The sequence below is a fragment of the Salmo salar genome, chromosome 19 (assembly GCF_965601325.2).
Source record: "Salmo salar chromosome 19, fSalSal1, whole genome shotgun sequence".
Lineage (NCBI taxonomy): Eukaryota > Metazoa > Chordata > Actinopteri > Salmoniformes > Salmonidae > Salmo > Salmo salar.
Window position 1 is genome coordinate 19,914,201 of NC_138309.1, and position 23,069 is coordinate 19,937,269.

The 23,069-nt window shown below is 46.1% G+C and overlaps 1 protein-coding gene across 1 annotated transcript in view; it reads left to right on the forward strand.

Moving 5' to 3' along the window:
• jcada (junctional cadherin 5 associated a) overlaps positions 1-20,387 on the forward strand; it is a 34,078-nt gene extending 13,691 nt beyond the window's left edge. Inside the window, exons 3-7 of the mRNA XM_014157510.3 lie at positions 2,968-3,497; positions 10,748-10,922; positions 11,137-12,002; positions 12,176-16,209; positions 17,092-20,387. Coding sequence (XP_014012985.2) covers positions 3,100-3,497; positions 10,748-10,922; positions 11,137-12,002; positions 12,176-16,209; positions 17,092-17,126 — 5,508 coding nt within the window. The 5' untranslated portion in view covers positions 2,968-3,099 and the 3' untranslated portion in view covers positions 17,127-20,387. The remainder of the gene's footprint in view (positions 1-2,967; positions 3,498-10,747; positions 10,923-11,136; positions 12,003-12,175; positions 16,210-17,091) is intronic.
• Positions 20,388-23,069: the final 2,682 nt, after the last annotated feature.

The window sequence follows — 23,069 nt, forward strand, 5'->3', positions numbered from 1 at the left end:
GCAGGCTAAGGGGGATTGGGAGCCAGGAGGGTCACGAACTGAGGGGAAAAGGGAAATACTTATCCTGATGTTGACTGATGATGGTGAAGATAAGGCCCATTTAAAGATGATTACTGACTGACAGGAATTAGGATTGTGGGTTTAAATATGTCTTAGATGGGGCAGCATATGTTATGGATCATAATCAGTTTTGATTATATTATGACATTGCCGAATTACACGTGTGTGTGTGTGTGTGTGTGTGTGTCTGCCTGTGGGTTGGTTCTTCTATCCTTATGGGGACCTAAAGTCCCCACAAGGATAGTAAAACAAGGAAAATTCTCCCTCATGGGGACATTTCCCACATCCCCAAAGGGACAAAGGCTATTTTAAGCTTAGGAGTTATGGTTAGGGTAAGGGGTTAGTGGTTAGGTTTAAGGTTAGGAGTTAGGTTTAGGGATTGGTTTATGGTTAGGGAAATAGGATTTTGAATGGAAATTAATTTTAGGTCCCCACGAGGATAGAAGAACATAATGTATGTGTGTCAAAAGTAGTGCCCTATTGCGTATTTCCAATGATGATTTACCCCAGTGTTTCACCCAAAAGGCTCTGTTTCCATCTACACGGGCTGGCACCTGTGTCTTACTGGGCCATGGCTCCAGCAGGCCTACTCTGACTTGGAGCCAAGGCAAGGTCCTGGGTACTTATCAGCTGGCATTTACATAACAATGGCCAACTGTGAACTTTAACACCGACTAACAAAGCAACAGACTTGAATAATGCAGGTTGTTGATTCTGCAGGCCACAAGTCTTTAGTGTCCTGATACAATAACACTAGAGCGAACATTAACATTAAACACTGGCGGCCTGCTGTCTCATTGGAAACGCACAATGTAGGGAATAGCAGCCTCTGTGTGTAGACCAGGGTCCAGGATGGTGTATCGCTTCACTTGTTGCTGCTAGAAATGGGAGAAATGTCACAGGACAACGCTATCCTAGGTTGACTGAACTGTTGAACTCTTGTTTTACCAGTTGCATTAGCAGAGATGGAATGGGGTTTGCAGTTAAAATGTGGTTTGCACATAGTGTCACATCTGGCATGGCTTGGATACATTTGGCGTTTAGGCCTATCTAATTGAGACTTTGCATCATTTTGGGTTCAAGATTGTGAAAACAAGTTTGCAGCTTAATCTGAGTTTGACAGTGAGCTAATTCATCAGTAATCAAATCCAGTATTTAGTTTGTGCAATGTTCACAAATATCTACTCTTACAGAAATGTGCCTGCCCGTGAAAGAAAATACTCCACCAAAATGCAGTTGGCAACAGTTAAACAGGAAAAAGTAATACTGAGCCAGAGCCAAGAGTCAATCCCCCAATACTAACAGGTTTAAAGTTTTACATGAGAAAGATAATCGTATTAGTGGGCTGGTCATAGAAGAGAGTGGGTACCGTTTCACGCTCCTAAAGAGACAGTTAATCACCTAGGTAGTACCACCACTAATGCTTAGGTGGTGGAAGGCAGGCAAGGTAATACAGCAACGTAACACCGCTACATGACGTCTCCAGTCTGGAACTGCATTCAAAAAGCATCTCAGAGTAGCAGTGCTGATTTAGGATCAGTTGTTTAGATCACGATGAGTAACATTAGCCTACATGGACGGGGGGGCTAATCCTAGATTAGCACCTGAGATGCTTGATTCATACAGCCTCTGGTCTTTATACAAGACTTTGTGGAATATTACTTATTGAAACGCTGTAATTTAGACTACCACAGGCTTGTCCTCCTATCTCTGCTTTAGGTATAATCCCAGAAGGTGTTGGTATAAACTAAGCCAGTGATTCCTAACCTTTTTTGGTTACTGTACCCCGAATCACATTTTGCTCTGTTCGGACCTACGAAGTATCCCCTCGTGCATTTTACCAGTAGGCCTATGGTTTTATGAGTCTTCCCAAGTACCCCCTGTGGATAGCCCAAGTACACCCAAGGGTACGCATAGCCTAGTTCAATGGTTCCCAACCTAGGGTAACTCTTGTTTGGTATACAGTGACACGGAGACTAGCGTAGCATCTGTCCAGTGGTACGCTGCTGTAAACATCACTAACAGGTCACTACAATACAGGCAGAGTATAATCCACTCATATTACCCAGGGGCTTTCAGGCATATGCCCAGGATTCAGAAATATCCTCAGGGCGTTCTGGAGCTGTATGCCTGGCTGGGTGGGTGGGTGATTATTATAGCTACGCCCAGATTAGGATTTGGATGTGGATAGAGGCTGGAACACACACACACACACACACACACACACAGTCCTGGTGGTGCAGGCAAGCTGAGTAACACAAGATGAGGGGAGCACCGCTTAGACTGTTACATCAAGATCCACTGCCGCACTGACTAGCCTCCCAATCCCCACCGCTGATTTACCAAACATGGGCTAGCCAACCAGCCGCTGCCTCAGGGCTACAGTTCTACAGTTCAGGTATTATTACATAGTTATTACATGATATGTGTCACTAGCACCGTTATTACTATTGATAATAAGGATATTTTGGGTTGCTCTAACTAGCGCTGTTGATTTTCCTCTCCCACTGTCTGCATGTGGTGGGCTTAGTATCAGACCTCTGTCTCGGACTGAGATGGAGAGACTCCTGTTGTGGGGCAGAGAGGAGAGCAGAGAAGGGGAGGAGAGGAGAGGACAGGGAAAGAATGGGGAGAGGAGAGGGGCGTCCTGTTGTCGGGCAGAGGAGAGGAGAGGAAAGCAGAGGAGAGGGAAGGAGAGGAGAGGGAAGGCAGGGAGGCAGACAGAGCGGTTGGTTTGTGGTGGAGGGAGCAGAGGCTTTGAAATGGGGGGTTTTGTTCTCTCCTCTCCCCTCTTCTCCGTCCAGTTGGGCAGTACTCTAAAGAGAATGATATGGAGACAGAGGGATAATTGTTTTAACAGCACCCCCCCTCGCTCTTTCTCTATCTCTTTCTCTCCTGTTTTCCCAGTGATGGCCAGTCAGCTGTGCTCGGGCTCCTTTCGCTGCGTCTAGCAACCAGGTCTGAGTGACGCCACCCCCTACCCCCCCACCCCCCACCCGCCCCTCTTTCAAAAACAACACCAGCAAAACAAATGCGACCATGTACAGCGTGGAGGACCTGCTTATCTCTCATGGATACAAGCTGCCCCAAAACACCTCTACCGTCCCCACTGCAGTCTCCCCCACCCCCCCGTCCTCCTACGATAACAAGCGTTACGGCGACCCTTCCTCCTGTCGCCAGGAGATCTTAGAGAGCCGGTCTGGTGGTGGTCACGGCACGGTGAACGGGTATGAGATAGACTCTGCGCCGGGGGTATATGTGTACGGCAACAATAACTGCAGGAAACCCCAGCCACCAGCCCCAACCAAAAGCTACTCCTCCAGTCACACTGACAATGCATGGAGGGACAGGAACAGCCAACCACAGAGGAGGGAAACCGACAGCGGTAACCAAGGTGACACCCACTCCTTGGGCGATTCTCTCACGACAGATAGCGGGTGAGTCCGTGTGTGTGTGTGTGTGTGTGTGTGTGTGTGTGTGTCTACTTAATCTTTTGGAATGCTAGTGTTGTTTTCCATTGTTTTTATCATTGCATGCAATCTTGACATCTCTTGCTTGCATGTTGTTAATCATACAGTTGGTCTGTTGCAGGAATATTTTTTGGCATATAGAGTCATGCAAAGGTGGAGTCAGTCAGTATAGGAGTTCTGCATTGGGATGTTGCACCACAGATTCTCTCCCTCTCTCACCTCCCTATTTCTCCCTTTTCTTTTTATCTTTCCCTCCCTCCCTTTCCGATAAAGCCAGTCGACAGGGAGTTGGGGTAATGTGTTCTAGAGTCTTAATCTGCCACATGGGACAGTTGTGTTGTAAACTGACTAGAACTGCTGCTACTACTACTGCTGATAGACCCCAGCACCAACATCCGTCTGAGCATGCCCAGTTCTGCAGACAGATTCTACATCCCACTCTATTCCTTTATAGTGCACTATTTTACCTTTATTTAACTAGCCAAGTCAGTTAAGAACAAATTCTTATTTACAACGACAGCCTACCAGGGAACAGTGGGTTAACTGCCTTGTTCAGGGGCAGAACGACAGATTTTGACCTTGGCAGCTCGGGGATTGATCCACCAACCTTTCGGTTACTGGCCCAACGCTCTAACCACTAGGCCGCCCCGTCTTCAGTTGTACTATTATTACATATAAAGATACTGATATATAAAAAAAAATCTTTCTCTAAAAAACGCTGTCCCACCGTAACACGCACATTAAAAGACTGTAGCATTAATATGCCTTAAGCCACACCCCTACACATATCACCAGGTGATGGGATTGCACCCCTCTCCAGCATTGCCACATGGTGAGTACCTTGCAAATATTTTGGGAAAAATGAGTAAGCAAGTTGATAAATCTTCATGTATTTTTAACAAGTGTCACTACCGAACAACTAATATATCAAGAAATACGTAAAGTAGGTTTTGGGACTAATATATTTGCTGGGATGTACATCTGTCCAAATGAAAGATAGCCAGCCATATGTTACTTATGTCCAGACCAAAATTGTCCCAGCTGTAACAATTGACACCATAGAGATATATAGAGGTCGCATCTTTGTATCTATGCCATTATGGTGTCTGTGACAGCACAGACAGCGCCATTGAGGCTATCTCCATTATAAAGCTGCATGCGCCATGCTCTAGCAACTGCGCTACAGAGGACCACCATGTGGGTAGTGGACAAGTGCACACTTCAGGAAAAAGTGTAGTGTATTAAGTTGCATAGCCAGCAGGGGGGCTCCAACCCTCCAAGAGCCCAAACATTTACATCTATTTGGTCAAAACATAGACGTCTGGGGCCTCCCGAGTGGCGCAGTGCTAGAAGTGTTACTACAGACCCGGGTTCATTTCTGGGCTGTGCCACAACCGGCCGTGGACAGGAGTCCCATAGGACAGCACACAATTGGCCCAGTGTAGTCCAGATTAACAGAGGGTTTGGCCGGCTTTACTTGGCTCATCGTGCTCTAGCCACTCTTTGTGGCGGGTCGGGTGCCTGCGGGGTGACCCCGGTCGCCAGTTGAACGTGTTCCCTCCTACACATTGGTGTGGCTGGCTTCCGGGTTAAGCTGGCGGTTGTTAAGGAGCGCAGTTAGGCGGGTCATGTTTCGGAGGACGCATGACTCCACCTTCGCCTCTACCAAGCCCTTTGGGGAGTTGCAGCAATGAGACAAGATTGAAAATTAGGGGGAAAAATACCCCCCACATTGTACTGTACTGTACCTTACTGTACTGTAATCTATTGTACTGTACTTTACTCAAGTTTACTTGAGTTTCTTACAATTGAAGAAAGGGCCCATGGACTCTTGGTCTTGGCTCTAGGATATTACCTTAGTCTTTGGTTTACAAACCATAGGCAACCCAATTTGAAGAAGACAATGCTCTCTGATCATTGGCTGATCTGATCACTCCCAACCCATAGGAATCCCCACCCAGCTTCCTTGGAAGCCCTGAATGACAATGTCTATACTAAAATGAGTCCTCCATTTATCTGTATGATTGACACCGAAATGGATGTTATTTTTCCAAAATAAAGATGGGTAAATTGACAATTTAAATCTCCAACAACATATTTAATTAAATGCATAAGTAAATCAATCAATCAACAAGTTTCAAATATATACAATCAACATTGAACATTTTACAGAGAACAATAGAGATTATATTTCTCTAAATTTCAATTTAAAGGTTTAGAAAATCAGGTTAAATCATGTTTTTACTATTTTGGTATTTTGGTATGCAAATACAATTTCTAAAATGTATCAGTAATAGAAGGTTAATCAAAATGATCAATACTGTGCATGATTCTCCCTTTACTGCAACATTATCACTATGTTTTGGACCTGACAAATTTAATGGGGTGGTAAGGAATTCAGGTAAATATTTCAAATATACAATGCAAACAAAGTGTGTGAGTAGTATGTACAGTTGGAAGTCAGAAGTTTACATACACTTATTTTAGAGTCATTAAAACTTGTTTTACAACCACTCCACAAATTTCTTGTTCACAAACTATAGTTTTTGCAAGTCGGTTAGGACATCTACTTTGTGCATGACACAAGTAATTTTTCCAACAATTGTTTACAGACAGATTATTTCACTTATAATTCATTGTATCACAATTCCAGTGGGTCAGAAGTTTACATACACTAAGTTGACTGCCTTTAAACCACTTGGAAAATTCCAGAAAATGATGTCATGGCTTTAGAAGCTTTTTATAGGCTAATTGACATCATTTGAATCAATTGGAGATGTACCTGTGGATGTATTTCAAGGCCTACCTTCAAACTCAGTGCCTCTTTGCTTGACATCATGGGAAAATCAAAAGAAATCAGCCATGACATCAGAAAAAAACCTCCACAAGTCTGGTTCATCCTTGGGAGCAAGTTCCAAACACCTGAAGGTACCACCTTCATCTGTACAAACAATAGTACGCAAGTATAAACACCATGGGACCACGCAGCCGTCATACCGCTCAGCAAGGAGACGCTTTCTGTCTCCTAGAGATGAACGTACTTTGGTGCAAAAAGTACAAATCAATCCCAGAACAACAGCAAAGGATCTTGTGAAGATGCTGGATGAAACAGGTTCAGAAGTATCTATATCCACAGTAAAATGAGTCCTATATCGACATAACCTGTAAGGCCGCTCAGCAAGGAAGAAGCCATTGCTCCAAAACCGCCATAAAAAAGACAGACTACGGTTTGCAACTGCACATGGGGACAAAGATCGTACTCTGGTCTAATTAAACAAAAATAGAACTGTTTGGCCATAATTACCATTGTTATGTTTGGAGGAAATGGGGGGGAGGCTTGCAAGCTGAAGAACACCATCCCAACCGTGAAGCACGGGGGTGGCAGCATCATGTTGAGGGGATGCTTTGCTGCAGGTGGGACTGGTGCGCTTCACAAAATAGATGGCATCATGAGGCAGGAAAATTATGTAGATATATTGAAGCAACATTTCAAGACATCAGTCAGGAAGTTAAAGCTTGGTCACAAATGGGTCTTCCAAATGGACAATGACCCCAAGCATACTTCCAAAGTTGTGGCAAAATGGCTTAAGGACAACAAAGTCAAGGTATTGGAGTGGCCATCACAAAGCCCTGACCTCAATCCTATAGCAAATTTGTGGGCAGAACTGAAAGTGTGTGCAAGCAAGGAGGCCTACAAACCTGACTCAGTTACACCAGCTCTGTCAGGAGTAATGGGCAAAAATTCACCCAACTTATTGTGGGAAGCTTGTGGAAGGCTACCCAAAAGGTTTGACCCAAGTTAAACAATTTAAAGGCAATGCTACCAAATACTAATTGAGTGTATGTAAACTTCTGACCCACTGGGAATGTGATGAAGTAAATAAAAGCTGAAATAAATCATTCTCTCTACTATTATTCTGACATTTCGCATTCTTAAAATAAGGTGGTGATCCTAACTGACCTATGACAGGGAATTTTTACTAGGATTAAATGTCAGGAATTGTGAAAAACGGAGTTTAAATGTATTTGGCTAAGGTGTATGTACACTTGACATATGTTGGAAGACGTGTGGTGAAAGTTTGGGAAAAACAGGATACAAATGTGCATGTTTTTCCAACCCCCAATTTGCACCACTTCTGTAGAATGACCCATATAGGGAATAGGATGCCATTTGGGACCCATGAAGACAGATAGGGACATCTGCCTGTTTTAAAACCCTGATCAGCAGTAGACTATCGATAGCCCCTCTCTCCGTCGCGTCACATAGAACCTTCCTTATATAACGCATTCAACATTAATAATGCACGCAGCATTTAAATATGGAGAAGAGATGCTGCCTGCTATTCTTAGTTCAGTTAAGGTGTTATGCAATGGCAACCTTTCCGGGGGAATGTCCCTTGGTGTTAAAATGTAGGATTTTTACAGACACTCTTTCTTTCGTCTGTCCTTTCTTCTTGTCAGCTTGAGTAGCCTAGTTGCAGTAGCAGTGCTGGAGGTTTGTGTATTGTATAGCTCTGTAGATACAAGACGTTCAATAGCCTACATCAGTCATAGACATCCTATAGGTGAATAAATGTTCTATGTAATTCTATGATATCAGTGCCCAATGCCACTCAATTATATGCTATTTCAGTAAATGTAGATTTTCTTTAAAATATATATTTTTATATTTGTTGTTTTTGATATTTGCTCATTGAACAGGGATTTGACCTTGAATATTACACAATGGTAACATTGATTATATTAGGCATATATAATTCAACTTGCATAGCCTAACCTTGCCTCAAGAGCAAACAGTGCATTTGATTAGAAAATGTAAGCATTAAAATCATATACGTGACACTTTTTACAATGGTTGTTGCTGGGGTGTTTTTAGCTTAGTTTTAGAAGGTAAATATGGAATATACCTAATCTTTCCACTAGGAGGTGCAGATGCTATCCACTTATGATTGGCTAACTAGGCTGTAATATAAGATGGGATGCAGTGGAACTTACCTAATTCTCACGGCAGACTACACTGACAGAACATGAAAAAGGCATGGAGAATCAGCTTCTCTCAGACCGTAGGGTCATGTTTGCTTACATGTTCAGTAGGAATATCCAGAAATAGCTGTAACTAGGCCTATATCCTATCCAGAGACTGGGAGTTGGCTTGCATTATGTGTGTGTATCTCTAATGGTCACACAGCAGCAAACCTTCCATTCTACATTAGCCTTTAGAGATGGGGAGAGACACACCACTGATGTCTCTACTCCTCTACCAGTAGTGTTCTGACTCCCCCCAGTGGAAGAGGGCCTCAATGACATCTTGCTGTGGAATTATTTCTGATGTGTCCTGTGTGTGTTCTAGGTTTCTAAGTTGTATTACTGTGTTCTGTGTGTTCTATGTTCTATTTCTGTGTTCTATGTTCTATTACTGTGTGTTCTGTGTGTTCTAGGTTCAACGACTGTGTGTTATACGTTCCAATAGTGTGTTCTATGTGTTCTGGGTTCTTATACTCTGTGTTCTGTGTATTCTAGGTTCTAATACTGTGTTCTTTGTGTTCTACATTCTAATACTGAGTTACAGTGCCTTCGGAAAGTATTCAGACCCCTTGACTTTTTCCATATTTAGTTACATACAGCCTTATTCTAAAATGTATTAAATATATAATATTTTTCAGCAATCTACACACAATACCCCATAATGACAAAGCAAAAACACGTTTTCAGAAATCTTTGCACATTTATTAAAAATAAAAAACACCTATTTACATAAGTATTCAGACCCTTTGCTATGAGACTCGAAATTAAGCTCAGGTGCATCCTGTTTCCATTGATCATCCTTGAGATGTTTCTACAACTTGAATGGGGTCCACCTGTGGTAAATTAAATTGACTGGACATGATTTGGAAAGGCACACACCTGTCTAATATAAGATCCCACAGTTGACAGTGCATGACAGAGCAAAAATCAAGCCATGGGCTTGAAGGAATTGTCCGTAGAGCTCCGAAACAGGATTGTGTCGAGGCACAGATCTGGGGGAGGGTACCAAAAGATTTCTGCAACATTGACGGTCCCCAAGAACACAGTGGCCTCCATCATTCTTAAATGGAAGACTCTTCCTAGAGCTGGCCACCCGGCCAAACTGAGCAATCGGGGGAGAAGGGCCAATAACCTGATGGTCACTCTGACAGAGCTCTAGAGTTCCTCTGTAGAGCTGGGAGAACCTTCCAGAAGGACAACTATCTCTGCAGCTCTCCACCAATCAATCAGACCTTTATGGTAGAGTGGCCAGACAGACAGCGTTCCTCAGTAAAAGCCACATGAAAGTCCGCTTGGAGTTTGCCAAAAGGCACCTAAAGGCTCTCAGACCATGAGAAACAAGATTCTCTCGTCTGATAAAACCAAGATTGAACTCTTTGGTCTGAATGCCAAGCGTCACATCTGGAGGAAACCTAGCACCATCCCTATGGCGAAGCATGGTGTTGGCAGCATCATGGTGGTGGCAGCATCAGGCTGTCGGGATGTTTTTCAGCAGCATGGACTGGGAGACTAGTCAGGGTCAAGGCAAAGATGAACGGCGCAAAGTACAGAGAGATCCTTGATGAAAACCTGCTCCAGAGCGCTCAGGACCTCAGACTGGGGCGAAGGTTTACTTTCAAACAGGACAATGACCTTAAGCACACAGGCAAGACAACACAGGAGTGGCTTCCGGACAAGTCTCTGAATGTCCTTGAGTGGCCCAGCCAGAGCCCGGACTTGAACCCGCTCTAACATCTCTGGAGAGACCTGAAAATAGCTGTGCAGCAACACACCCCATACAACTTGAGAGCTTGAGAGGATCTGCAGAGAAGAATGGTAGAAACTCCCCAAATACAGGTGTGCCAAGCTTGTAGCGTCATACCCAAGAAGACTCGATGCTGCAATCTCTGTAAATATTTCAGTTATTTATTTTTTATAATTTTAGCAAACATTTCTAAAAACCTGTTTTTGCTTTGTTGAGGGGGAAATAATTTAATCAATTTTAGAATAAGGCTGTAAAGTAACAAAATGTGGAAAAGGTCAAGAGGTCTGAACACTTTCTGACGGCACTGTATGAGTGCTCTAGTTACTAATACTGTGCGTTCTTTGTGTTTTAGGTTATTTTACGGTGTTCTATGTTCTAATACTGTGTTCTAGGTTCTAATACTGTGTGTTCTAGGTTCTAATACTGTGTTGTCTTCTCTGTGTTCTAGGTTCTGTGAGGGGCCCAGAGGAGTGTATTCACAGTCCAGGGGCCACCGAGACGTGTCCTACTGGAGGAGGAGAGGCCAGGACTTCAGTGTTCTCCTGGATTACGCTGACTTCAGAGAACCTCGAGGAGGAGGAGGCTATAGGACAGAGGGGCTGCAGCAGCCACAGAGACAGGAGGTGATTTAAATCTGTGATTTGTTTATTTGACCTTTTTTAAAAGACATAGTGTAATGATAAGTAAAACCACTGAGGATGACACAGCAATGCGTGTTCCAAATGGCACCCTATTCCCCATAGGCCCTGGTCAAAGGTATGGCACTACATAGGGACTCGGTTGTCATTTGAGACCTATCCAAAGACTGCTTTCCATTGTGGTCCTCTGTCTGTCTAGGTGCCCCCAGAGGATCAGCGGCAACAGCGTGAGAGGCAGCGTTGGGCAGTCCAGTCCCAGGCCCAGTCCCGCTCCAAGCAGAGAGAGGCAGCGCTGCAGCAGTGGACGACGGCTGCCGTGGAGAGGAAGTGTCAGAGCCTGGGCACGGACGAGTGGCGACCTGCCGTGGTCAGCTTTGCCCGCCAGCTCTCGGACAGCGAGGGCGATAGTTGGGCTCGGGCTCAGGAGCAGCAGCAACTGCAGCAGCGCCACCTCCGGACACCGGATGGCGCTGTGGTTGTAATGGGGCCCAGGAACAAAGGGAAGTCCCAGTCTCTGCCCCGAATGCTGCCGCCGGACAGCCTGCAATACGTGGCCATGTCTGGGTCTGTTGGGTCTGGGCAGGACGTGTACAGGAAGGTCAACGGCCACCCAGGGTCCCATCACGACCCTTACAACAGATATAACCACAACCAGGCCGGGACAGTGGACAGGGACAGGTGGTCTGAGAATGACAGCAGACCCTCCAGTCAGGCTAGTATGGCCAGCCAGCTTAGCCAGGCCTCTCTGGTACCAAAGACCCGGTTCAGCCGTCCCCTGCGGCCTCCGTCCTACGAGGTGCACCAGCAGACCCGGGGGAGTTCTGAGACGCTGTCAGGAGACCCAGCAGCAGCATCAACCCCACAGCCCCAGGCCAGGGACAGAACCCCCCTCCCCCACCCCAGGATGGGTGACCCCAGGCTGGACTATTATTCACAGGATGGAGGGTCCGGCACGGATCCTCCGGGTTATATCCCTCCCCCATCGTATCCCCCCAAGAGAGCTCCGCTTATGAGAGGGGGCCATGGAGGTCACCGGGGCTATGGAGAGGTCCCAGTGAACTACAGGTAAAGGTTGTTGTAGCAAGCCTTACTCGTGATTTTATATTGCTTGTTTACTTTGCTTTTGAAGCGCTTTGAGATTATATTCTGTTGTAGAGAAGCATCTGCTAAATGACCAAATGAACGTTAATGTAATACACAATGTAGAAGTTAAATTCATTATCATTTGTTATTATCAGGTACCATCAGGTGTTCCAGCAGCAACAGATGCGTGGGACCCCGGACCCCTGGTTCAGTAGCAGACACACCGGTGGAGGAGGGTCCTGGCCGGAGCCTCAGAGAGAGCCCCTCCGAGAGAGGAGCGTGCCCCACCGGAAGCAGCTCTACCCTGGCTACAGCGAGCAGCAGCACCAGCCGGGCCTGGGTCCTGGCATCCAGTACATCCACGACCCACGTGTTCGACAAATTTCCGGGGGAGGAAGCTCGTCTCTAGGCGGCGGAGGAAACTCCATGACGGACACCGACAACATCCGCCACATCCGTAACTCCACATCCTCTGAGCTTCCCAGTGTCACCGTGTCAGACCACTCGTCTGATGACAGTGCCTTCCTGTCCCCCGCCTCCACGGGGGCCCCGCCGCCACTTGCCAGCACGTCAGATCCAGCCAGTCCGACAACGCCGAAGTCTTCTAGCGACTATGACAATAAGAATAACCGGTGGAAGCATCAGCACAGCGATTTGCACAAAGAGACTGACTCACTAGATAACTTCCCAGCAGCAACTGACCAAAACTGTAACAGGTATAATCCCAAAAACAATCTAGGTGGTTTCTCTGCCTTCCAGCCCCCAGCCCCGGCCCTGGCCTCGTCGGTGCTTCTTAGCTCCAGCTCAGACCAAGGATTCTCGGAAACAACCATCACGCAGGTGAAGAAAATAGTTCCAGGAGACTCAGGGGTAGACCACAACAACAGAAACTCTAAGAGGAAGTCTCACAGTGAGACCATATTCTGCCTGGTGTCTGTCCCCATCCACATGCAGCAACAACAAACCAATAAAGACTCAGTCTCCACAGCAGACCAGAACAATAACGAGAAGATGCCTGCCAGTCTGCCAAGTAGTCTGCCAATCGTGAGCGTCTTCGCCACAGAAGACAACCAAAACACTGTGGTCCAATCAGACAACAGCCAAAGCCTCCGTAGCAAGTCGTTATCAGACATGGGTCTCAAACCCCCCTCCCACACCATCAGCTTCAGTTCTATGAGAAGCACCAGGAAGGGTCCTCTGAGGAAGGAGATAGTAGATGCCTGGTCACTCCAGGCCAGTGCTGACAAGGAGCTGTGCTATGCCGGCTCCTGGCCCGGGGACCAGTACAGGAACCAGGAAACCCAGACCAGCTCCCCCGTGAAGGTTCCTGGGAGTACAGGGGGGACAGGTCAGCCTGGAGGACAGGGGGGTCAGGAGCCAGGCCACCCGGCCTCAGACACAACCACAGACAGCGGCGTGGGCACCGACTGCAGCTCCGTGTCCGCCTCCTACGGCGTGGGCTACCCCATGAAAGGCCAGAAGAACCTCCACCCGTCCAGCAACAGCGCCTTCTCCCGCCTCAGTATCAGCCCGGCCCAGCCCCTGTCACTTCCATCACTCCCACCCCAGCCTCCACCCTCTGGATCTGGGGAGGAGAGAGACCAACATACCTCCACATCCAGGAAGACTGGTGCTACTACCACCACCTCCAACACCACTACCAAACCCCCAGATGATGTCAACGCTAACAGCCAGGGCCAGGTGGCGTTTGGTCAGTTCCTGCTGAAGCCGGTGAGCCGGCGGCCGTGGGACGCCATCGAAGAGCTGGAGTGTTTCAACAAGGCTGCAGGCGTAGAACTAGACCAGGTCCAGAAGAACCAGAAGGTCCAGCCCAGGAGACCCAGTGTGGACCAGTGTATAGACGACCTGGACGAGGTATACAGGAACATCATGGAGCTGAGCGGAGAAGACACACTACATCAACATCAGCCCATAGCCCCTCCCCCTCTGGATTCTGAGAGGGAGACAGTTAGCCTTCCAGACCAGCGCCTGAATAACAAACCCAACAACAACATCCCTACCATCAGGCCCAGACTAGACAGCTGGGGCCCTGGTTCCTCTATAGACCCAGAATATAGGGAGGTGAGGAGTGCCTTCTCCAGGCCCCAGCCCCAGAACAGGACCAGCATCCCCAGACCACTGAGAGAGGACCTGGTGCCCACTGGCTTCAGAGACTACAAACTCCACAATGAACAGGGTGACCACAGGGAAACCTATGACCCCAGGCTTACCTACAGGCAGGAGCAGGACGTCGCCAAGGAGTCTCTACTGAGGGACGTGGGGCTCACTGTCTACACTGAGGCCCCTGGGGGTCTCGGAGAGCAGGACCAGCACTGTGGCCCCCCATTCACACCGCTCACATCGTTAGACCACGAGGAACTATGTCAGAATGTACAGCTATTATGGGAGAGCGGAGAGAAACCATCTCTAGCCAAAAGCAGCCAGGTTGAGGTTGCGCACATCCGTGAGGGCAGTAATAAGGACGAGCTGGGCCCCACTAAAGTAGTGGAAGAGGAAAGGAAGGTAAAGACGGATAATGTGCCCATCGTGCCACCCAGATTCAGAGGCCATGAGCCCAATCTGAACATCCGCAGGGCACGGAGTGAAAACAGCAGGTCGCCAAGAGGTGAAGGGTCGCGGGGGTCACCACGACCCGGCAGGCTGACCCGGGAGGCAGCGCTCGCCTTCAAGGATGGCGACTACAGATACAGCGTCAGCTCCGATCCTCTGAGTTGGCGTAACGAGGCGACGTTGGCAGATAGACACCTGGAGACCCTGCTGATCAAGGAGAAGGCGAACACCAGGCCCACGGAGGACCTGAGTAATCTATATGAGGTGAAGTGTGCCAAGGGGATCCCTGAGAACGAGACGATGGAGCAGAGAGCAGCCAGGATACTGGGGATAGACGTAGCCCCGGATTCACTGCAGGGCCGGGTCCAGGAGAGAGAGGAGGAGTCACTGCAGGTGGTGGAGGAGAATGAGGAGGAGGAGGGAGAGACTGGCATAGGTGAAACACAGGTGCACAGCCCTTACAGAGAGCAGCAGAACCAATACGACACAACTGGGGGAGAGACACCAGAACTCCATCCAGAAGGAGCACAGGCTGTGGAATCACTGGGCCTGGTCGAACAGAAAGAGGAGGAGCAGGAGCATAGAGACAACACAGAGAATCAGAGACAACACAAAGAAGAAACCCAGGGGCACAGTCCGGACAGAGACACGGAGACACAGCATGTCAGAAGACAGTACGAGCAAGTGATGGAGGTAGAGGTATCCGTGGTTACCTTGGGAGAGGAGAAAGGAGGAGGACCCAGTAAGGATGACAGCCTATCAGTATATGAAGACAGACATGCTGGAGGAGGTGGAGAGAGCCAGAGCCACCCCTCCATGGTGCTGGAGTTACCGGAGTTCCCTCCCAGTAGTCTGCCCCTGTCTCTGCCCGTGACCCGAGACGAGGAGCTAGCCCTCAGCGTGCTGAGTGTGGGAGGGGGTGGGGAGAGGCAAGGAAAGAAGGGACACGGTAGTGGTGGTGCCTCCCCCAGGCTCTCCTCGTCCCCCTCCATGTCACCTGGCTGCACGGAGAGCATGGCCCACGTGGATGAGCCGTTTTCTGTCTCCTGCATCCGTGTCAGGAGTTTAGGAGAGGCAGAACCAGAACAAGAGACCGTGGTAGTGGTAGAGGCAGAGCGAGAGAACGACGCAAACCCAGGGGAAGGGATGAGGCAGGCAGAGGAGAAGAGAGAGATGGAGGAGTTGAGGAGGGAGTCCAAGGCGGAGGGGGAAGAGATAGAGAGGGCAGATGAGAGAGAAGATGAGCGGAAGGAGCCAGAGGTTGTGCAGGAGGAGGAGGAGGAGAAAGAAGTCAAAATAAAGGGGAAGAAGGACGAGGAGAAAGAGCGAAAGATGAAAAGAGAGGAGAAGACAAGAGAGGGGCAGGAGGTGGAGGAGGTGGTAGAGCCAGATGAGAAAAGAGAGGGGCAGGAGGTGGAGAGGAGTGAAAAGCCAGATGTCCAACAGGAGGTTAGGCCAGAGCCGGTCTCCAGACCTATGAAGCCTCCTCTCCTCCCCAAGCCCGTCCCTAAACCTCGTAGCGGCACTGTGGTCAAGAGAGAGATCCCCCTCCCCCTGAGCTTCAGTGTGTCTTCCTGTGGCTCCTCTCCCACCCTGGAGGACGACGAGATGCTCTCGGGTACGGTAGGAACATGGACACATGCATGCCTTAAATAAGAACCATTTTAAAACACTTTTCATACTACAGTTCAAAGTGCTTTAAACACGTCATTGTACAATAGGCACAGGTAAATATATTTTGTTTGATCTTGAAAGATGTGCATTTCCTTCAGCCTCGTTCATTAGTGAAAGGGAGTTTTGTTTTGGCATGTGTGCCACAAGAGGGAGCTATTTTCCTAGCATATGAGTGATAGAAGTTTCATTTAGAATTGGTTTTAATACATTCCAAAGACGAATACTGCTGGAAAACACACTAAGAACATTCTCAGATGAACTAGTAGGGATGCAAACTTTGCTCTGGTTGGTTAAGTGTCAGTTTGACCTAAGTGGACAATAGGGTGTTTTTATAGCAGAATTGTGGGAGAACCTGGCCATAAAACCACTCCAGAAAGTAGCAGTTATTCCAGCTGTATGATAGAACTTTTTATTGGGTTGGTTTAGCGTGTGTGTGTGTGTGTGTGTGTGTGTGTGTGTGTGTGTGTGTGTGTGTGTGTGTGTGTGTGTGTGTGTGTGTGTGTGTGTGTGTGTGTGTGTGTGTGTGTGTGTGTGTGTGTGTGTGTGTGAGAGCTGGGAGTCCTCAGAGACCACTGTGACTCACTGAAACAAGTTGTTTTAGATGAGATGGCTTTTCCTAGCCTGGTCCCAGATCTGTTTGTGTTCTTGCCAGTTTGGCATTGCAATGAGTGACCAAGAGTTGGCATGATAGCACAAACAGACTGGCACCCAGACTTGGATTTCCCTGTGTTCTCATTACTGTGTGTGAATGAACCTTTAGCTAATGGAATCATCATCGTGAGTCTCTGACTGGATTGTGATTGGTGTCCTTTCTTTTACTCCTCAGAATCCTATGATCCTAGTCGAGTGGAGAGAGTGTAACCTCGACCTCTATCAATACCTTCAACATCTGGGGGGAATTGGCTTTGGTCACCGCTCCGTCCGCCCATCCGTCCGTCAACTTTTCAGTCAATGCCTTTGTGTGTCTCCCAAATAGCACCCTATTCTCCATATAGTGCACTTCTTTTGACCGGAACTCAAAAGTAGTGCACTATATAGAGAATTAGGACACAAACTTCATCTCACCCCATGACCCCCCCTCCCCCAACCACTGTGCCCCCTTTTCACCAATACAAGCATTGTTTACGCAACAGTCTATAATGTCTGTCTGATTCCTGGTGCTCCAATGGCCTCTCGACTGCCAAACAAGAGAACCACTTGGACCCATCAGTCCTCTGGCCTTCATACTTCTACTTACCCTCCTCTTCCTCCTCTTCACCATCCTCCTCTCCTTCCAGACGCTTCCAGTCATTAGTGTCCTACTTTTGACTAGGGCCCTTAGGGCTCTGGTAAAAAGTAGTACGCTGTATAGTAAATAGGGTGCCATTTGGGACGTCAGCTGGGTTTTCTTGGAATTGCATGTCTGTCATCAACTGTCTCCCAAATCCCAATACAACAGCACTGTGGTTCCTTCCTAGAGGCCTGATGTTGGAATATGAATGTAAAGAAGTGCTTCTGCTTTTCAAACACAAACCGTTACTATGAGATGAAACCACAAAAAGACAAACGTCTCGCATTACAATCAGTGTTACTTACGCACACACCAAATGTAAATAATAATTATAGAGGTTTAAGGTTTTATTCCAACATACTTTTGTGAGGTTTGTTGCTGAACTGTATATTTTCTTACCTGTGTTGAGAACTTAAATGTCGAAGAAGAATCCGATTTTGAAAGCTAGACTCTTGAGATGTTATTACCAATGGATACATCTTTCCTGTTCTCTGTTATTGTGTGTGTGGCTTGGCCGTGAGGCCTGAGAATGTAATTCTATATGAGGCTGGATCAGATTGAGAATAGCCTGGTCCCGGATTTGTTTTTGCTGTCCTGCCAACTCCTATGGTCATTGGTTTGACAGTTGGCATGACGGCACAAACAGATCTGGGATCAGGCTAGATATAAAACACTGTGGTGTTTGACTATAGTGTCACTCAGAGCAATACTGTTGTTAAACAGAGCTTCTCTTGGGGCTGCTTTGAGAGAGCAGCCGAGAGCCTGTGTCCTGTAAGGCCCAATTCCAAACTGCCCCCTAGACACCTAAATTTGAGATGGGGCCCAAGACATTGATCTCATTACAAATCGTTGCGTTAAATCTCTACCATTTGGTACTGAGAGCACCAGAGGTGGCACTGTTAACTAACGTCACTGGTCCTGTGTCAACTGTCTGAGTCGCTGGTGGTTCACCGTTGGAGGTGTTCCTCGGGTGAATGCGAGGACCGTTTCGTTTAATTTCTAGTGCCATGGTGTGTCGGGACTGTGTCGGGACTGTGTCGGGACTGTGTCGGGACTGTGTCAGGGGTCAGATTTTGTTCTTTCAGCATCAGCAATCGCAGCAGCATTTCATTTCACAAAATGTATTTATTTTTGTTAATCAATCCTCATACTGTACAAAAAAAGAAGTATATTTTAAGTATATTTTCAAATGTAAGAGGTTTATATTTAACCGTGCAGTTTCATTTGCTCACATAAATCCATTTTTGAGATATCACGTGAATATATCTAATTTTTTCAAAAGTGCTTTTTTGCAACGAACAATAGATAGACATGTAAGGATCTCAGTGTGCCTTGTACACACTTCTGTTTCTGTGGTAGGTTAAGTCCCAAATAGCACCCTATGCCCTATATAGTGCACTGCTTTTGACCAGAGCCCTATTGACCCTAGTCAAAATGAGTGGACTATATAGGGCAGGGGTACTCAACTCTTACCCTATGAGGTCAGGAGCCGGCTGGTCTTATGTTCTACCTGATTATTAATTGCACCCACCTGGTGTCCCAGGTCTAAATCAGTCCCTGATTAGAAGGGAACAATGAAAAAATGCAGCGGAACTGGCTTCAAGGTCCAGAGTTGAGTTGGAGGGATATAGGGGATATGCTGCCATTTTGAGGCGTGCCAAATGTTTCTTTATGTTTAACACATACAGTATGTGTACTTTAATGACTAAGCTCATTTTCTTATTTCAACTGGATGTGTTGTAATTCATCGTTAATTGTATATGGATAAGACCATTTTGTGTTATTTTGGCAATAATAATGAAATGTATGTTATGGAAATCAAAACTATATCTTTGATATATAAAATGTTCATTCATTAACCGGATAAATGTAAACGTTCAACATATCAAACGCCTTGTAAGCTGGCAAAGCATAGCAATTCATATGTTTACATGCTCTTCACTAAGGATTTAATTGTAATTGTTATACACATTTATGTTATTGCTCAAATAACTGACTTGCATATCACATTATGCAAGGCAGTGTGTGTCATCAACCAGTACTGGTTGAAAGATCTAGGCCTAATTCTGAACCAAAACAGGTTTCCATGTATAAAGACTTCAATATGTTATTTTTCCCCGCTTGCTACAAACATACTGCTATTATCTTTACCCCGGGATTGAACTTATGCGGTACGGTTGGCTGTTGCGTAAGCAGGAAGTCAGTTTGAGCTTTGAGTTTGTAATACTAACGCCCTGATATCAAGCACAGGATAATGTTGACACCATAGAATTAGAATTATTCAAGTTCTAAGTATGATTCTACTTCTAATCATTGTAATTCTATGGTTGACACTACCAACCCTTTGCCCTGTAACTCTAGGCTAGGTTCCAGGTGGACTATCGTTAAATGGTCATTCTCATAGACCTTTTGTACTGCAAGCTATTTGTAACATAGATACTATCGTTGCATATCTTGCTGTGATGTTTTCTATTTTCATACAAAGTCTGTACAGCTTTTTTTTGTACGCGCATACAGGCATCCATTTTCTTTTTGTTATTGCATGTAATACGTAAGAAGGTGTTATGGAGAGAAAGATATTTGCATATAATCGGATTTGGTACTATAGTCTACCCAATAAGCAGCTGTTATATTTCATATAATGCATATTTTATTTCCAAAAATGTACGCCACATATTTAAAATGAAAGCAAGGTATTTTTTTGAGTATTGTAAAAAGGGAACTCTGTTTTTGGAGCCACATGTTTGTCTGTATTCATGTTATGATCATTAAAAAGGAGCATACATACAGTCAGAGTGTGCTAGTGTTGTATAACATTGCAGATTATTCATAAATAAACTCTTTGCATGTAAGGTATGCCTCAGTTTTTTTTTTTATATTACCACTTTGGAGAAATATTTAGATGTACAGTGTATTTGGTTTCAGTGCAAAGAGGCAATTTTGTGTATCATACCGATGTATTTATGATGAATTGATAGTTTTAAAATGGCCTCTGTTCTATTTAACAGATTCAAAACTACACTGTTCTGGCTGTGATCACTACATCTTCCATGGTTCCATGTATGTCTCATGTTATTGAATCTGTCCGTAGTGCTGGACAAGGTACACTACCTTACCAAAAGTATGTGGACACCTGCTCGTCGAACATCTCATTCCAAAATTATGGGCATTAATATGGAGTTGGTCCACCCTTTGCTGCAATAACAGCTTCCACTCTTCTGGGAAGGCTTTCCACTAGATGTTGGAACATTGCTGTGGGGACTTGCTTCCATTCAGCCATGAGAGCATTAGTGAGGTCGGGCACTGATGTTGGTCCATTAGACCTGGTTCGCAGTTGGCGTTCCAGTTCATCCCAAAGGTGTTCAATGGGGTTGAGGTCAGGGCTCTCTGCAGGCCAGTCAAGTTCTTCCACACCTATCTCGACAAACCATTTCTCTAAGGACCTCGCTTTCTGCACAGGGACATTGTCATGCTAAAACAGGAAAGGGCCTTCCTCAAACTGTTGCCACAAAGTTGGCAGTACAGAATCGTCTAGAATATAGTTGTATGATGTAGCGTTAAGATTTCCCTTCACTGGAACTAAGGGGCCTAGCCCGAACCATGAAAAACAGCCCCAGACCACCATTCCTCCCCCTCCAAACTTTACAGTTGGCACTATGCATTCGGGCAGGTACAGTTCTCCTGGCATCCGCCAAACCCATATTCTTCCGACGAACTGCCAGATGGTAAAGTGTGATTAATCACTCCAGAGAACACGTTTCCACCGCTCTAGAGTCCTCCAGCCGACGCTTGGTATTGTGATCTTAGGGTTGTGGAAACCCCCTTCATGAAGCTCCTGACCAACAGTTATTGTGCTGACGTTGCTTCCAGAGGCAGTTTGGAACTTGGCAGTGAGTGTTGCAACCGAGGACAGACAATTTTTACGCACTAGCTGCTTTAGTACTCGGCAGTCCCGTTCTGTGAGCTTGTGTGGTCTACCACTTTGCAGCTGAGCCATTGTTGCTCCTAGACGTTTCCACTTCACAGTAACAGCGCTTACAGTTGACTGGGGCAGCTCTAGGAGGGCAGAAATTTGACAAACTGACTTGTTGGTAAGGTGGCATCCTATGACGGTGCCACATTGAAAGTCACTGAGCTCTTTTATTTTTTATTTAACCTTTATTTAAAAAGGCAAGTCAGTTAAAAACACCTTATTTACAATGACGGCCTACCCCGGCCAAACCCTAACGCCGCTGGGCCAATTGTGCGCCGCCCTATGGGACTCACAATCACGGCCGGTTGTGATACAGCCTGGAATTGAACCAGGGTCTGTAGTGATGCCTCTAGCACTAAGATGCAGTGCCTTAGATCACTGCACCACTCGGGAGCCTCTTCAGTAAAGTCATTCTACTGCCAATTTTTGTCTACGGAGATTGCATGGCCAAGTGCTCAATTTTATACACCTGTCAGTAATGGGTGTGGCTGAAATAGCTGAATCCACTAATTTCAAGAGGTGGCCACATACTTTTGTGTATATATAGTGTATATATAGTGTATATTTACAAAATCTTATTAAAGATCAGTGATACTATCAGGAGCGGTGTGCAGATTTCTTCTTTTTTCTCATTTTATTCAACTGTTACCATGCACCTGCAAAAAAGATATGCTCAGATGCGCGAGTGATTTTGAATTGTGTATATATAGTGTTTCTAACTGCTCTGCTAGCTCTGGTAGAATAACAACAGGTCCATTCAAATAGGATCAGTGATGTAGGAGTGTACTGTACCACGGTAGAAACCATAAGTAGGTCACAGCATAATACTGACTGAAAGAGTTTATGCATGAATGTTCCTGTGTATATAAAACACATGTACCACCTCCTAAATGGCGCCCTATATAGTGAAGTACTTTTGACCAGGGCCAATAGTAGTAGTGCATTATATAGTGCATAGGGTGCTATTTGGGACGCAACCACAATCAAAGCTATCCTCATTAGCATATGAACAGGATCTGAATGTCCCAGATAACAATGATGTTTGTTGTTTCCTCTTCTCATTCAGTATCCCTCCCTGGGATTGGTTCATCTAACCATGAACTGATTGTCCTTCAAAAGGTCATTTAAATAATGTTGTGTAGTGTACATTCATGTGGACAAACCACTTCCTAGCACATCCAATCTGTATCAGTAATGTTTTACAGCGTGCCTTCTCAGAAACAACGCTTTTCAGGGGACAGTAAAGTTGTAATGTCCAGTAGTGTGCATTCAGAAATCAATGAAGAGGCTTAATGGAATATCAATAGTACTGCCAGTACTTCCTACTGAGTAGTCCCATATACCAGGAACACACACACACACACATTCACACACACACACATTTTGCTGCTGACAAACAATGCAATAGATTATCTCGGTATCTTGTTTAGCTTAGTATCTAGTTAAACTGTAAGCTATCAAAACAAAGAGAGTCGCACACTCCATATATATAACCTCCTAGTAATTTCTTGGGTAAAAAAAACACCAACGTTTCGGGCATCACTGTGCCTTCTTCAGGGTC